A 16399-nucleotide genomic window follows, 5' to 3' on the forward strand; every position below is an offset into this window, starting at 1 on the left:
AATTCTTGTACACAATATCTGGGAATCATTCTATACAGTAAGCTGTCGTGACAGCTAAAGCTACCTCAAAAAGTTAGAGTAAACTATCAATGTTAAGCTTCCGTTACACCTTGAAAACAACCCTGACGGCTGCGCTATATGCGATTATGTCCAATCTACCTGCAGACCCAATGGAAAAGAGCACAGCGTCAACAGCTGCAACGAGACTCAATGTTTCAGGGCAGCTGGATCGCAAACAATACGGCCAAAGTAGTATAGCATCATCAAGTACTCGACGTACAGCTAGCTAAAGAGGGCCTAGGTACATAGTTCCTTAGCTTGGAAGGTTTGCGCAAGGGCGCTCAAATAGCAGACGGGTCGATATATTTGTACACCGATGGTTCGAAAGGAGGAGGGTCTGCGTTGTACTGCGCTGATCCGGAAATAAACAACAGATCGTACGAGGTGCCAGATTGCTTTAGTGTCTTCCAGGCGGCATTAGTAACCGTGCCCAGAGCTGTAGCAACACTTGAAGTAAATCCCTTAAGAAGCCGCGTCAGTTTTTACATTGACAGTCTAGCAGCAATTCAGGCAATAAGCTCGAATAGCACAACATCTAAAAGTGTGTTAGAGTGAAATCAATCCTTGGAATCGCGATAGGGAGAAGTATATATCAATCTTTGCTCCTAGGGCATATGGGAATAGATGCAAATAAAAAATCGGATGAGCTAGCTAAAAAGGGCCCGTCCCAAATTAAAAGAAGGCGAAAGTCGTACATGACGACCAAGCAAAAAAGGTGTGGAACCAATCGCAGGGCTGCAAGATATCGAAGAAGGTATTCTTGCCATTGAAAATAGAATACTGTAGGCTCATCATGGATACTCTGGTTGGACACCACCTTCTGGCTCTGCATGCTTTTTTGTCATTTTTGACAACAAAAAAGCTCCGATGGGTGGCGCATGGATCGAAATATTTGAAAAAATCGTATTTGTGGTCCGATTTGGTTCATATTTGGAAAACATAATACATACATGAATAGAAAGCGACCTATGAAAAAATCGCCGCTAGGTGGCACAAGGATCGGAAAAAATTTTATTTGTGGGCCGATTTGGCTCATGTCTGGAACAAATATAACATACAGTACGGTAGAAGTGACATCAAAATACTTTGGAGTTCGAGGAGGGACAAGCATACGTAGCGCTGAGTCGAGTAAAGTCTTTGGAAGGATTATGTATTGAGTACTTAGATTGTAACAAATTGTCAGGATCTTTTCTAATAGGCAATTAAATAAAGACTAAAAACTTGAAAATAAAATAATTACAAAAAAAGTTTAAGTTAAACGGTTTTATTAAAAACAATGGTAGTAGTGCAGTGCAGTTTAGGGGCCCCACCCTAAAGTTGGGCCAAGATTTTCGAGTGAGGTATCAAAAGACGCGTATTAATCTGGAGAACAATAATCCGAAGGCGGAAAAGAAAAATTTTATCTCTGTCCGGAGATATTTGCAGTTGAAGTTGGCGACTTTCATGTGGTTGTTGTTGTGTTGTACCCACAAAAAAAATTGTGCATCACCGTGGCGGTAGCCATGGTTACACCACACACCCGGACTTGGCATGGCGTAGCCCAAGGTTTTTTTTATAAGCGCGGCCGAAGGCCGCCAACGCAGAAAGCTGTTCTGCGCAAAAATACTATGGAACCCACCCCCGGTTTCGGAAGTACCCACGGGTCTTTTTTCGGTTTTTCGTTAATATCTTTTGAACGGGTAGGAAAAGTTAACTTCTGCTTTCGGGTTCTTGATCTAAACGTGAATACGCGTCTTTTGATACCTCACTCAAAAAAAAGGCCCAATTTTAGGGTGCGGCCCCTAAACTGCACAATTACTAAAACAATACTTACATGAAGTAATAATAAAGCTAAAAGCTAGAAAATAATTAGGTAGGTCTTAGGTACTAGTCATCACACTCCTCATCAATCCAGGGGGTTGATCAGACAATTAAATAAAAGCGTTGGACGCGTCAAATTTATATTGATAGCCATAAGTAAGACCAGCTGAACCTTAATCAGGTTATGCTACGCCCCACATTGTTAGAAATTTCACGCGCCCAACGCTTTTATTTAATTGTCTTATCAACGCCCTAGACTGATGAGTGTGATGACTAGTACCTAGGACCTACCTAATTATTTGCTAGCTTTTGGTATTATTATTACTTAATGTAAGTATTGTTTTCAATAAAACCGTTTAACTAAAAATTTTTTTTGTTATTTTATTATATTTTTTTCCCTGTTTATTTATGTTTTCCTTTTGTTTCCGTTTACTTTTAAAATTTATTATGAATGGATGAAAGCATATACTTTATCCTTTGAGTTCCTATAGGCTGAAGTTAGTTGTAATTAGTTTTAAGTCTACTATGTAAGAAACTTGTTTTGATCTAGACTCAATAGAGTCGTAATAAATAAATAAATAAATATATATATATATATATAGATGTACTAATGTTTACAACCGCATACCCTGTCCTGATTGAAAATACATTCACAAAGATAGCCTCGCTTCCCTTCTTCTCCCCCCACTCCAATTTTCACTCTCACTCGAACTTTCGCTCCCTCCCACACCTCAACTCTCAGTTTCTCACTCCAACTCCCTCTCCAACTCTCACTCCCACAACACTGGGGCACATATACATAAATAAATATACTATTTTTTGAATACAGCAAAAATTCAGTAACTCATTGTTAATTTTTCTGTACATCTGGCAATGTTATACATACGCATATATATATATATATATATATATCATACATACGTACGTACATACGTATATATATCATCGTAGAGATTCTACGTCAATTTAACAATTGTTGATTTCCTATTCAATAAGAGTAAGACTAAAATGCTGCTCCACGAAATTTTTTGTAGTAAAATTAAGCAATTTACCGAAAATTTAATCCCTTTTTTAGCACTTTTCACTGTAAATTACAAGTAATTTATAGGTTAATGCAAGATATTATCTCATATTGTTTAACGCTTGTATATATGTATGCGTATATTATTTTAGCAATTTTAAAACAATACACATCCGATATCCGTTTCTGAGTAAAACAACGCTCAATGTTGATCGTAATACAACTAACCAAGTAAGTTTTGGCAAACAACTTTTCAGTTGAGATACCTACCTATGCATTTATGTATTTATGTATGTAGTTGGTGAGAGTCGTCGGCGTAGTAGGTACCCAGCAAAAAATGGCATAAGCAGTTGTAAGCAATAAAGAATACTGGTTACATTACCCTTATCGTCAATAAGTATTAAAATATCTTTATTGCTTTTAAAAAACTTTCGTGTAGAATGTAGGGTATTTTGTATAAATTTATCTCATGCTGACACGGTATTCTTATTAAGACGTTCGTGTATGAGCTTTGTAAAATTGCAGTTTCTCACCGTCTGCAATAAGTTGGAAAAGTTAAAACTCCTTTTTTTTTAAATTGGAAGATCATACTTGGGGCCTAAGGATAAAAGCCACTGAATGTCAGTCGGTATTCCTATGACTGGTATAAAAAGCCGACCGGATCAGGCAACTTTAACTCTAAACACGAAAATAGAACTATTATAAATACGGCGAGTAAATTCATAAGAGAGTTCTCTCAATAAGTGGCAAGATGTTTCACAAGAAGAATATCGACATTGTCAAAGAAACTCCGAAAAATAATGAATTCCCCATAAAGTTAATCAACAAATTGCTCAGAAATTCCATGAACAAGTTGAACAATGATAAAACTAGACAAACTTCGGGAAATAAAATATATAAATCAGTAGTACATGTCCCGGGCTTAACGAATCGAATAAAACACTCAAATCTTTACAATCGGGAAAAATACCAGATAGGATCGACATATAATCATACTTTTTACAGGTCTACAGCAGTACAAAAGATAAAATACCAAAGCATGATAAATCCGACGTTGTTTATAGAATTCCGTGTAATGGTGACGGGTCCCACGTATGCGACAAGTTATATGTGGGGACAACAAAATTACAACTCAAGACAAGGATTTCCGCTCACAGAGCTAATATTAAGTTAAGAAACAATTATTTCGGAAAATAAGACGGCCTTGTAAGCCCATTCTAAAGATACGGGGCATTATCCACACTTCGATAATGTAGCTATTTTACATGAGGAGAGAAATTATAATAAACGATTTACTTTGGAAATGGTTCATATAGCGAACACCCCTAATTGTACTGGGATGCATTTTAAAGCGGACATTGACCACTGTGCACATGTGTATCGGGATTTAGTTTTAAGGCAACAACATTGCACGGTAGAAAGATCTCTCCCACAACAATAAGAAAGTGATATTTTTTATTTGAACAAATAGAATGCCGATAAAACTAGTTTCGATCTACTACTTTTTGTGCTTTCAAAGATGCAAATTCTGCATTTCTCGCGGTCAGAGTGGCTCTATTTCAAGTGTTTTGAATACTATTTTTATCTCTCCTATACATTGGCAGGAACTACGTGTTTTATGCCGACTTCAAACGACATCTGGGAAATGACATCTAGAAAATGAATTTTTGAATAGAAAATGTTCATGGCTGATATACAGTTTCTGGGCTGGCCGAACCACTGCCGAGGAGTGACCCCGATTAGAAAAAGTTTCAAATGGTATTTTCTATGTCAATTGTTACGTTACTTGAAAGTAGGAACTGAAAATGGCTTTTGAAATTTAAAGTCAGATGGTGTCTTATTATAAGTCATATGTAAGCCAGATTTTATATGTGCAATAAGACTTATAATTAGGTTAAAATATATCAGGTTTTTATACTCGATGTATTATTTTATTACAACGCCCCATATAAGCTTAATTCTAGGTGGGTTATAAGCCTTTTAAAAAAGGTCCAGATATGACAAGAGGTATCTTATAATAAAATCTTATGAAAGCCTTATTTTATTTGGTCCATGAGTATTGTAATAAGGTTATTATACTTTACCTTATAGCGTATGTTGTTCTTGTTGTTGTAGCAATAAGGACACTCCCCGAACGCCTTGGGGAGTGTTATCGATGTCGATGGTCCTTTGCCGGATGCAGATCCGGTACGTTCCGGTACCAAGCCCGACCATCTCGGGAACGATTTGGTATGACCACACGCGACGTACGAGGCCATCCCGCCCTACCACCCCCTAGATCCATGTGGAGTTCGGGATCGCCAGAGCCTCGGCTGTTAATGAAGTAGGATACGCCACGGATAGGTGAGGTTGACAATTGGGTTGGAGAAGCTATATATTGCGCTGTCAACACCTTGAAAGGGTTGCGCTACACAACCCCTTGAATCTATTTGGTATTTTAGTCGCCTCTTACACAGGCATACCTACCGCGGGTATATTCTAACCCCTAACCCGCTGGGGTCACCTTATAGCGTATAATAATTCCTTATGTAAGTCTTATTTAATATTGCCTGTAAGCCTTATGCATAAAATTATATTTCAGATAAACCTTGGGCTTGATGACATACGTACATAAATTAAGAAGTACTATAAGAAATACGGCATGCATCTAATGTTCTTTATAGATTTAAAGCCTCATACCATAATCCTTTTGGCCATATGAAATAAGCCTTATCTAAAGTTCACATTTTTTGCTGGGTATCACGGTACCCACATTTTTGTATTTGCGTAAGTGGGTTATCTGGCTCATTTGAGTTTGACTTCTGGCCAAGGTACTTAACATCACGTTTCTAGCAACTCATTTAATCTATTGAGCGCTGAGAGGCCATGAAGAATTGTGTTTGGGATTGGAAATACTTCAACGAATATTCATATGTATGCGTAAAGTGGCGTAATACCATTTAATTCATGGGCAGTGCACGGACTTTTAAAAAGAGAAGGGGGACTCATGTAACCGTATAAATGCCTTATAAAGTGTGTAAACGTATAAATTTATCTAGTGCGTAAACGAGCTGTCAAATTTTGTATGAAAAATCATTTACACAATTTGTATAAATTTACGCGCACATTTCATTGTGTAAACGCGGTAAACTCAAAGGAATGCAACCTTGCAGACATTACAGCAGGCATTTTCATCAGAAATATCCAACATCAGCAAGTAAGGGCGTTTTAGTTTTGATTTTTCACTTAATCTTGGCATTTTTTAATTTGTATAACAATCAAAAAAAATTTGTTTGGCAATAATACAGCTGATAAACAATCGAGTTTATCAAGAGTATTACTAGGTGCGTTCATATAACAGCGTGTGTAAATGGATATAATTTTACACCTTATAAGTTTATATGCTTTCATGAGTCCCCCTAGAATGTTGGTAGATGAAAAATTAAAATAGTGGTAGAATTTGGTAGATTTTTTCAAAGGAAGCCATATCTACAGTTTGTATTTGTACAAAACAATTCATAATTTACGGAAATAATACTTTACAAAAACATGTAAACAAAACAAGAAAATACATGTAAATTTGTAAGATATATGCATAGCTTATACCTATATGATACTTGCTTTTTTCTGTATTTTGAGCTTCATTATTCACAAAAAACTGATGAAAATAGCGCAGGAAAATATTTGCGTGCTCATTTACTACATTTATTTCATAAATATTGTGAATTCATACAAGTGGCGAATGCTTGAAAAAAACGTTCACAATAGTAAACAGCCTGGATCACCTGTTGAATCGCTTTTCGATTACTTATCGTCGCCCGCTAGCCAGAAGCATGAATGTGCAATTTTTCCGATTTTGTGTTAGAGGCCTCTTTGGATTACCCTTTAGATTTTCTGGGTTCTAGTTAAATCTAGAGCTTCCTACGTACATGGAAACCCCAATAATTCGCAATGCCATTTTCACGAATGTATAATTCAACCACACAAAATTGAGCCAGAAAAACGAATGTGGCACATTGTATAACACATTCGTTGATATGGCTAAACAATTTTTGAAAAAAAAATAAGAAAAGCACATTTCGTATGTTCGAATGTTCGAATACGTGCCTGGTATTCTTCAAGAAAAATTATACCGATGAAGAATTTTCAATAGCTTAATATCCGAAAAAAATAGTTGTTTAATTGAAGGCAAACCGGTTTATTCGAAGCCGTTGCCACTTCCTGAATCAAAACTAAAATACTTGGAAAAATTGTGTGAAAAACTGGTTATACCAAAATAATATCATTCTTTTTATAAAAATCTTGAGAGCAACGCTTTTCCCGAACCCAACATTTCAGAAGATTCTGATTCTGATGAGAATAAGAACTAGTTCTATGTTTGCAATAATATCTTAAATTAAAATACATTATTGTATATGAAATTGAATTGAATGTGTAACTTTTTTCATTTACATATATACTTTCGATAATTCAAAGCCGCGGATGTTTTCCCAAGTACTGTGATGCTCCGAACCCAATCCGCCAACTGAATTGGCCTAGCAGGTCTTCGCTTGGCCCTAACGTTATTTAAAAATCAATATGTAGTGATTTTTTTACGTCTTTTGGGGTTAATGCCATGCCATGACCAGTCGGGCCAATTCTTATAGCTTATTCGGATTCAGCGCATCAAAATGCATAGAAAGCATGAGCAGATTAACCTGATCCGACTACTCTTAATTTTTATACTCAGCTGAGCAGAGCTCACAGAGTATATTAACTTTGTTCGCATAACGGTAATCCGTAACGGCATAAACTAATCGAGATAGATATAGACTTCTATATATCAAAATGATCTGGGTGAAAAAAGAAATTCATTTAGCCATGTCCGTCCGTCCGTCTATAAACACGACAACTTAAGTAAATTTTGAGGTATCTTGATGAAATTTGGTATGTAGGTTCCTGGGCGCTCATTTCAGATCGCTACTTAAAATGAACGAAATCGGACTACAAGCACGCCCACTTTTTCCATATCGAAAATTTCGAAAAACCGAAAAAGTGTGATAATTCATTACCAAAGATGGATAAAGCGATGAAACTTGGTAGGTGCGTTGACCTTATGACGCAAAATAGAAAATTAGTAAATATTTGGACCAGGCATGCTTAACCAACGAACCGATATCATTTCGTTACGATAATCAACGTTAATAAACGAAACAAAGTCATTTCGTTTTGTTTATTAACGTTAAGAACGTCACAATGACGTTAATGAAATGACTTTGTTTCGTTTATTAACGTTGATTATCGTAACGAAATGATATCGGTTCGTTGGTTAAGCATGCCTGATTTGGACAATGGGCGTGGCTCCGCCCACTTTTAAAAGAAGGTAATTTAAAAGTTTTGCAAGCTGTAATTTGCCAGTCGTTGAAGATATGATGATGAAATTTGGCACGCACGTTAATCCTATAACTATATGTGTAGTAAATAAAAATTATCAAAATCGGAGGACGAACACGCCCACTTAATTTTTTTTTTTTTTTTAAAGACAAATTTCAACAAAAAATTAAAATCTTTACATTATATAAGTATATTATGCCAACATTCAACTCCAGTAATGATATGGTGCAACAAAGTACAAAAATAAAATAAAATTTCAAAATGGGCGTGGCGCCGCCCTTTTTAATTTAATTGTTCTAGAATACTTTTGATGCCATAAGTCTCCAAAGCTCTCAGCTGAGTATGTAATGTTCGGTTACACCCGAACTTAGCCTTCCTTACTTGTTTTGTATAGATATGTTAACAAAAAATATGTAGCGCCAGGTGCGAAATAAATAAACGTATTTTCAGTGATGATGCAAACGCACTAAAATCTGCAAATTTATTTAGCGATTATTTATATACAAGGCTCACATTTAATTTAATGAGTAAACTTACACTTGTGTTTAGCTTAACATCCGAACGCTTAAAAGAATACAATTTTAAGTTTACTTGGCTTATATATCGAAAGAAGCAACTAGCGGAACTATTCCTTTAAAATGAATTTAATATAACAAAATATATAGAAATTAGCGGAACTCGCTGTTTTGCCGCTATTGAACGTAAATATAAATATCGTGTGAGAGCGCAGTAACTTGACAGCGGATGAATGGGAATAGAAGTAAGCGAAAGGCACAGCCGGTTTGCGATGACACTAACGCCGGCGTATTGTTTTACGGGCGCCGCAACGTCCCCTCCTCCGTAAACTTTGCGCAGTTCTCTGTGCAAGGTTTACCCTTCACGTCCAATCTTGCGAGTTTTACAGCAAGTCGAGTGAGCAGCCCTGCCTCGGTTTTCACTACAGCGCTTCGTACATGCCCGTTTTTGGAAGCGTGAACATCGATTACCACCCCTTTCGGCCAAGTATTCCTCTTTAAGTTGTCATCTGCGATTATAACCACATCGCCCACTGCAACAGGTTGTGGTGTCTTTTGGAACCACTTAGTTCGTCTGGTTAAGCAGGGTAGATACTCACGGATCCATCTCTTCCAAAACTGATCTGAAATTTGACTGGATATCCTAAAATGTTTACCCAAATCTTTTACACACGGGCTGTGCTCGTCCTTTTCTCGTATGCCGCTAGAATTGCCCAAGAGAAAATGGTTTGGAGTTAGTGCCTCCATTTCGGGGTAATCCAAAGGTATGTAAGTTAATGGACGAGAATTCAAAGTATACTCGACGTCGGCCAAAGCTGCCCTGAGCACCTCTTCTCGAATATCCATTTTTGGGAGAATGTCCATCAAAATGGATTTGATTGATCGGACCATGCGCTCCCAGGCACCGCCCATATGAGGGGTTATAGGCGGAATGAAGTGCCATTTTATTTCAGGATGATGCCTCTCCAGCTCTCCGAATATCATCCGTTCCATTTCGTTTAGCAGTATATGGCTGGCCCCGCGAAAATTAGTTCCATTGTCCGACCATATGCACTTTGGTACACCATGGCGAGACATAAACTGTTTCAACACGAGCAGGAACGAATCTGTGGACAACGAATTGCAAACCTCAATATGCACTGCTCTGATAGTCAAACAGGTAAACACAACCCCCCAGCGTTTCTCTCGTCGCCTGGCAATCACTATTTCCATGGGCCCAAAAACGTCTACACCAGTATTTGTAAATGGCCTTTCGTACGCTGCAAATCTCTCTGGTGGAATATTTCCCATTTCGGGGAAAGCTGGTAGAGCTTTGCGGTTTCGGCATAGTTGACAATTCTTTGCCGTTTCTCTGACCAAGGATCTCAAGCCCTGCACGCAATACCGCTGCCTCATTTCATTAACCACAATTTCGTTGTGGTGATGATGAAACTTTCGGTGGTAAAATTCTGTTATGAGATATGAAACACGGTGGAGACGTGGCAATATGATAGGTCTGCGAGTGTCCCAAGGTACGTGTTGAACGGCGTCTATTCTTCCTTTTACTCTTAGGATACCATCTTCGTCCAAATATGGAGAGTCTTTAAAAATCGCACTATTTTTTGGAACTGCTTTCCGTTTTCTGAGAAGGTGTATTTCCTCGGCGAACACTTCCTCTTGACTGCAACGAATTATGAAGCATTCAGCACCAGCAATGTCATTTATTTTAGGCAATGTGGCGAGTTTTGATAGATTTGTTCGCTTTGTGACTTTCTGAAGAAACATAAACACGTAGCTTTGTGCATTCCGCATTTTTTCCCATTTGCTAAACCGTTGCGGATCCACACTAATCAGTGACCATGATGATCTCACGGCCGTTTTTAAACCTACATGACAGATCAGTTCTTTATCGTTATCATGATTATGGTTAACATCAGTCGGTGGCCAGTTCTTTTCTGCTTGATACAAAAACGACGGACCGATTTACCAACGCGCAGCTCCATTGAATTCTATGTCATGTTTCATTTTTGTACCTTCGTCGGCAACGTTATCCCCCGACGGTACCCATCTCCATTCGTCTACTCTGGAATTTTCTAATATCTCGCCAACGCGCACCGCCACAAACTGATGAAACTTTCTCGCATCTGATTTAATCCAGCACAAAACATTTTTTGAATCCGTCCAGAATACTCGTTTTTCGATGAAAATTGACAGCTCTTCAGAAATAAATTTTGAAAGTCGCAAACCAAGTATTGCGCCCATTAGTTCCAGCCTTGGAATAGATAAGGGCTTAAGCGGCGCCACTCGGGTCTTAGACGCAACCAAGCAGCAACTGACGATTGACCCTTTCTCTTCTCGGAGGTATACTACGGCCGCGTACGCGTCTACACTGGCATCGACAAAGGTATGTAGCTGGATTCGTTCTCCACCACTTACTAATGGATCGCACCGACGAACCCGGATCTTTGCGATTGCCGGCATGCATCGTATCCACTTCCACCATTTATCTTTCTGCTCTATACGTACAGGCTCGTCCCATGAAACGCCTGATCGCCATACTTCTTGCATCAAAATCTTTGCAGAGATGATGTGGAAACCTAAAAGTCCTAAAGGGTCGAATACAGTCATTATGATACATAACATTTGACGCTTTGTTGGTATATGGTTTTCATCATAAATTTGTTGAGGAAAATTTTCGAAAAATGTTAGAACGTATTCTGCGGGTGACCACCACATACCAAGTACCTTTTCATGCCGAGAGAGTGGTTCTTCGATATACTTGTCATTCTGTGTGGACTGCCCTGTTATAGCCAATAAAACTTTCCTGGAGTTAGATTTCCAGCTTCGCATTTCAAACCCTCCGTCAGAGTGAATGAAACGTACTGTCTTGGCCAATTCGATCATCTCGTCTTCAGTTTCCACACTCTGAAGCCAATCATCTACGAAGGTGTTATCCAAGATCGCTTTAACAGCGCATGGGAGCTCGGCTTCAAAGCGGGCAGCATTTTTATTCTTCACGTAGTTAGCTAGCGATGGAGAACAAGTTGCCCCAAATGTCATTACTTGCATGACGTACTCGTTTGGTTGCTTGGATGTGTCACCTTCACGCCCCAAAAACTTCTGAGCAGTTTGATCCTCCTGTCTAATGCGTATCTGGTGAAACATCTCACGGATATCACCACACAATCCTATAGGCTTTTCGCGAAACCTGATGAGAATACCCAACAACGACTTCATTAGGTCTGGGCCTTTTAAAAGGACAGAGTTTAAGGCGGTCTTTCCTACAGCAGCAGCTGCGTCCCAAACTAACCTGGTTTTATTTTTGCGAGGGTTGGTGACAGTAAATATTGGTATATACCAAGATTTTGGACCGGCCAGAACTTCCCCATCGCGCAGTTTTCTTACATAGCCCTTCTCCTCATATTGTTTAATGGTATCTACTAGAAATGACTTCAAGTTTGGATCCTTTGCCATCCTTTTCTCGAGACACAGTAGCCGCCGCATAGCCATGGGTTGGGACTCAGGCAAATGAATATAGTCATGCTTCCAAAGGAGACCAGTTTCCCATCGTTTATCACTCGGTAAATATTTCGTGGTTAAATCCATTATACGCTGCGAACGTTCGTCTTCCTTAGAAAGTAAGGTGGGTACTTCTTTTATACCAATTGATTCGACGGCATAGTGTGACTTAACTAGCTCCTCAATACTGCTATCAGAACTGCATGTACAAACGTGCATTACGCGTTGGTGAAAAGTTCCGCCTACATAGTTACGCCCACAAACGGACCACCCTAGCTTACACTCCGCTGCTATTAAGTCGTCTCCATCCTGCTCGCGAATTTGTATTGGTACACCAAGCTTAATGTTATCGAGACCGATAAGAATGCGAGCTTGCGCTCCAATATATGGCTCCATTGGCAAATCCTTCAAATGATTTCTACGCATTATAGCGCTGCCCTCGAGTGTTTGAATAGGTAGATTAAGACTAGTTACTGTGCGGACCCCCTTTATAAGGAACTTTCTTGAGCTTGGACTTCGAGCAGAAATATGCAGCGCAACGTACTTTGAGTTAGCTTCGTTTTGAGTAACCTCGCCGGTCCATTGAAGGCAGAGTTCTTCCTTAGCTCCGTCAAGGCCGAGTTGTGAACCTAGTTTACCTTGAAGTGTAACTGCTATATAGCGGAATATGGCGCATTTTTTTTCCTTGGCATGAAACAAGACTGTTTGATTACGAGAAAGGTTATCCTTGGGCTCAGAAACTTGTAGGGGTCTAATGTTGCCATGAGGTGAATGAAGGAGTATGTTATGCGGCATTTTGCAGCCATCAACAGTACACTTCCTTTTAGAATTACAGCGCCGCACGAAATTCCGTTTGAAACATCTTATACATAGTTTGTTGTCCCTAATAAATTTCCACATCATGTCTATACTCATCGCTTTAAATTCCCCGCAATCCGATAGGGTATGAGTCTTTGAACACCTAGGACAGTTTTCTACTTCCGAGCGTCTCAAGTCATGAAGCATAACCCTCTCTCTAGATGTTTTACGACGTCCTTTTCTTTCCTCACTAGAATAAAGTGACGCATTACTATGCTCGATAGGTGTAACTTGGCTAGCGCAGGTGGCAAGATTGAACAGCCATTCGTCAAATAGTGCTATATCAACTCGCGCGTGAGACATACGGTGTTTACCCCAATCCAACCTAAGGTCGCATGGAAGTCTGCTTATCAAATCATTCAGGAGCATAGGATCGTTCAGGTAATCCTCTAGACCAATGGCTTGCATTCAGACCAATTCTAAATATTCTCGCGGAATTTTTTTCTCGCGGATTTTTTTATTCCCGTGGAAAAATTCCTCCAATTCTTTTCTCCTAGGGATAAGAAAAATTGGGGAATAGGAATTTCGAATTTTCGAAGTCAGCTGTTTTGTCAATTGAAATTTCGTTGCGCATTTCTTATTTTGTTTAAAAAATTTAAAAGTTTAATTATTGTTGCGAATTTGTTTGAAATTAAGAAATAAGATATAAACAATGCACATTATTGCATTTCATGTGGTATTTACTGAAATGAGTAATGAATTGGTGCCACAGCAACATCAACAGAGGAGCATAAGAAGAAGACGGCGGGATAACACAAATCCGCCGAAGTTGTCTGCTTTCATTCTGCAAAGCAATTTTCTGGCGGCCACGTCGAGTTGAGTTCGCCTTTCGCCATATGCCAAAATCTAATTAAGCCTTAAAAAATCCTTGCGCAATTTCTGGATGGCTGCATCAAATATACAAAGAGCTCTTCCGTTGCTTATGATATACTTTTCGACTTAAAATAAAGAATATTGTGGTTGTTGTAAATATTGTGGTAGAATGTAAATACATATTTTAGCACAAATTTGTACAAATAAGTGTTCTTTCTTAAAATAACCAATTTCCTTTAACTATTTTGATGCATTCCCTTTAATTTAACTAGTGAAAAAACTCCTATGAAATGGCAGAGAAATCTCCCTCTCCCTCACATTCATAATACCTACTTTTCTCCCGTAACCGGTTTCCGCTTTTTCGAACATTGTTCAGAATAGGAGGAAAGGGAGAAGTGAAAAAACTCACAAGGAATTTTTATTTAGAATACGAGGAATGGGAGAAGGGAAAAAACTCGCACGGAATTTTTGTTTAGAATCGGGCTGATTGTAGCTCGATAATTTTGCACGGCCAGGGCAAAGTTAACTAAGGTATTCAGATTTTCAGTTTTGACAACGGGTTGCTGTCTTAATTTCTTTTGAAGAGTCTGGTGGATAACGTCCGGACGCCCATACAACATGCGTAGTGTTTCTATGGCGAAGGATATAGTACTAGGCATCATTAACTTTTCCCTTACGGCGTCCAAAGCTGGACCTTTTAAACATTTTTGCAACCGAATTAAATTTTCTTGGTCTGTGAAGCCACACCTTATCGTCGACTGTTCAAAATTAGTTATGAAGAGCGGCCACTCTTCGGGGTTGCCAGAAAAGGTTGGTAGGTCCTTGGATATTACCTGACGTGCAGCTACGTGCGATGTAGATAAATTTATGTCTTCTAATGAGTTTAGTGGAAAGGGAAAAGTTGTATTGGCCACATTAAATGAAGTTGTTGGCGCTGTATAACTGCCAAAATTATTATTGGGTAATGCGTTTGGTACGCGCGTAGAAGTGAAATGGTGCGGAAGATGACCTTGAGTTATTGCGGCAGATGCCATCAGATTTGGAACAGATACATTGGAAAACGTAGTATTCGAAGAGGCGACATTATTTTGCAGTATGTGATTGCCGAAAGTTGTAGGATTTATTTGCGTACCCATTGTCGCAAATAAGTTGGCGTGTTGTGCCGTATCACGGCTGTCACTAACCTGAGAATGAGCTACAGAGTAATTTTGCGTAGCTGGTTGGAAGTTGGCTCCGAATCTAAACGAGGTGGATGAGGAGGGTGCGTTAAAGTTTCGAGGCGCACCTTGCGTGCCGCGTGAGGCGCTACTAACAATATTGTTCTCTATGTCAAGAGTAAACTGCGCACTAAGATTTTGCGCCCTATTGTCCGTGGTGGGTGCCGGGGGTGCCCAAGTCACTTGCGGACCTCTTTCCTTATTAGCATTATTACTTACGGCACGAGGAATTCTCGGTCGTTTTTGGGGTGGCGCCAGACGTAAGATACCAGAGCGTGAGCGAAGTGGTGACATAAAAAAAAAAATAAATAAATGTAAGGCGCGATAACCTCCGAAGAGATCTAAGGCCGAGCTTCTCTTCCAATTTGCGTCGTGCTCCTCTTGATTTTCCCTACAAATCGGCCGGACGGGACCTACATGTTTTATGCCGACTCCGAACGGCATCTGCAAGGCAGATGAGTTTTCACTGAGAGCTTTTCATGGCAGAAATACACCCGGAATTCTTGCCAAACACTGCCGAGGGGCGACCCCGCTTAGACAAATTTTCTTCTAATTGAAAAATCTTATTTCTAAAATTTTGATGTTGCTTTGCCCGGGAGTTGAACCCAGGGCATACGGTGTGATAGGCGGAGCACGCTACCATCACACCACGGTGGCCGCCATATCAGTGGTGACATATCAGGGTTTAAATTCTGATTTGGCATAAAACTTGGAATAGTGTTACCTGTAGAAACTCGCGGCGTTGAAGCGGTGACCTGCTGGGAAGAACCTGGCTGTAAGTTACCTACCGTTGAAACATGTGCCTCTGTTGATATGTGTGCCTCTGGGGGCGCGCTGCCAGTTGCTGATGCTGGGGCGCCGGTCGAGGCGTTTATACCTGTTGACGCAGCCAATGTGGTAGAAGCAGCAGTATTGCGATTTTGCAAGGTTGCGCTAGGTAGTTCTGTTGCTTTAGCAGCCGCCAGTTGTTCTTCGTCCGACATTTCCAGCCCAAGTTAAAGTTGAGGTTATGGTACCGCAGGAGCTCCGCTTACACAAATTGTATTGTGGCTGAACCGTGACAATTGCAAACTTCTGTAGGCTTTTAAACCAAACTTCGCCGAAATTGCTCAATATATTGCCTAAGCAAAAGTATTTTAGTTTTGTAGCGCCAGGTGCGAAATAAATAAACGTATTTTCAGTGATGATACAAACGCACTAAAATCTGCAAATTTATTTAGCGATTATTTATATACAAGGCTCACATTTAATTTAATGAGTAAACT

At 39.4% G+C, this 16399-nt stretch overlaps 2 protein-coding genes across 3 annotated transcripts in view; both read right to left on the minus strand.

Annotated features, from left to right (window-relative positions):
- Vdup1 (arrestin family protein Vdup1) overlaps positions 1 to 16399 on the minus strand; it is a 178941-nt gene that overhangs the window by 123187 nt on the left and 39355 nt on the right. The window contains exon 1 of one of the 2 annotated variants that reach the window (XM_067788693.1): positions 2913 to 3099. The exons of the other annotated variant lie outside the window; for it this stretch is intronic. The gene's annotated coding sequence lies outside the window, so the exon portion shown is untranslated. Of the gene's footprint in view, positions 1 to 2912; positions 3100 to 16399 lie in introns of those variants that run through there. 2 annotated transcript variants of the gene reach the window in all.
- LOC137233743 (uncharacterized) lies at positions 8425 to 14811 on the minus strand. Its single transcript, XM_067757074.1, has 2 exons — positions 8771 to 14811; positions 8425 to 8706 (listed from the first exon to the last, which is right to left on the minus strand). The coding sequence occupies exon 1, from the start codon at positions 13510 to 13512 to the stop codon at positions 10711 to 10713; it is 2802 nt and encodes a 933-aa protein (XP_067613175.1). The 5' UTR covers positions 13513 to 14811; the 3' UTR covers positions 8425 to 8706; positions 8771 to 10710.

Source organism: Eurosta solidaginis, chromosome 5 (genome assembly GCF_040869045.1).
Source record: "Eurosta solidaginis isolate ZX-2024a chromosome 5, ASM4086904v1, whole genome shotgun sequence".
Classification (NCBI taxonomy): Eukaryota; Metazoa; Arthropoda; class Insecta; order Diptera; family Tephritidae; genus Eurosta; species Eurosta solidaginis.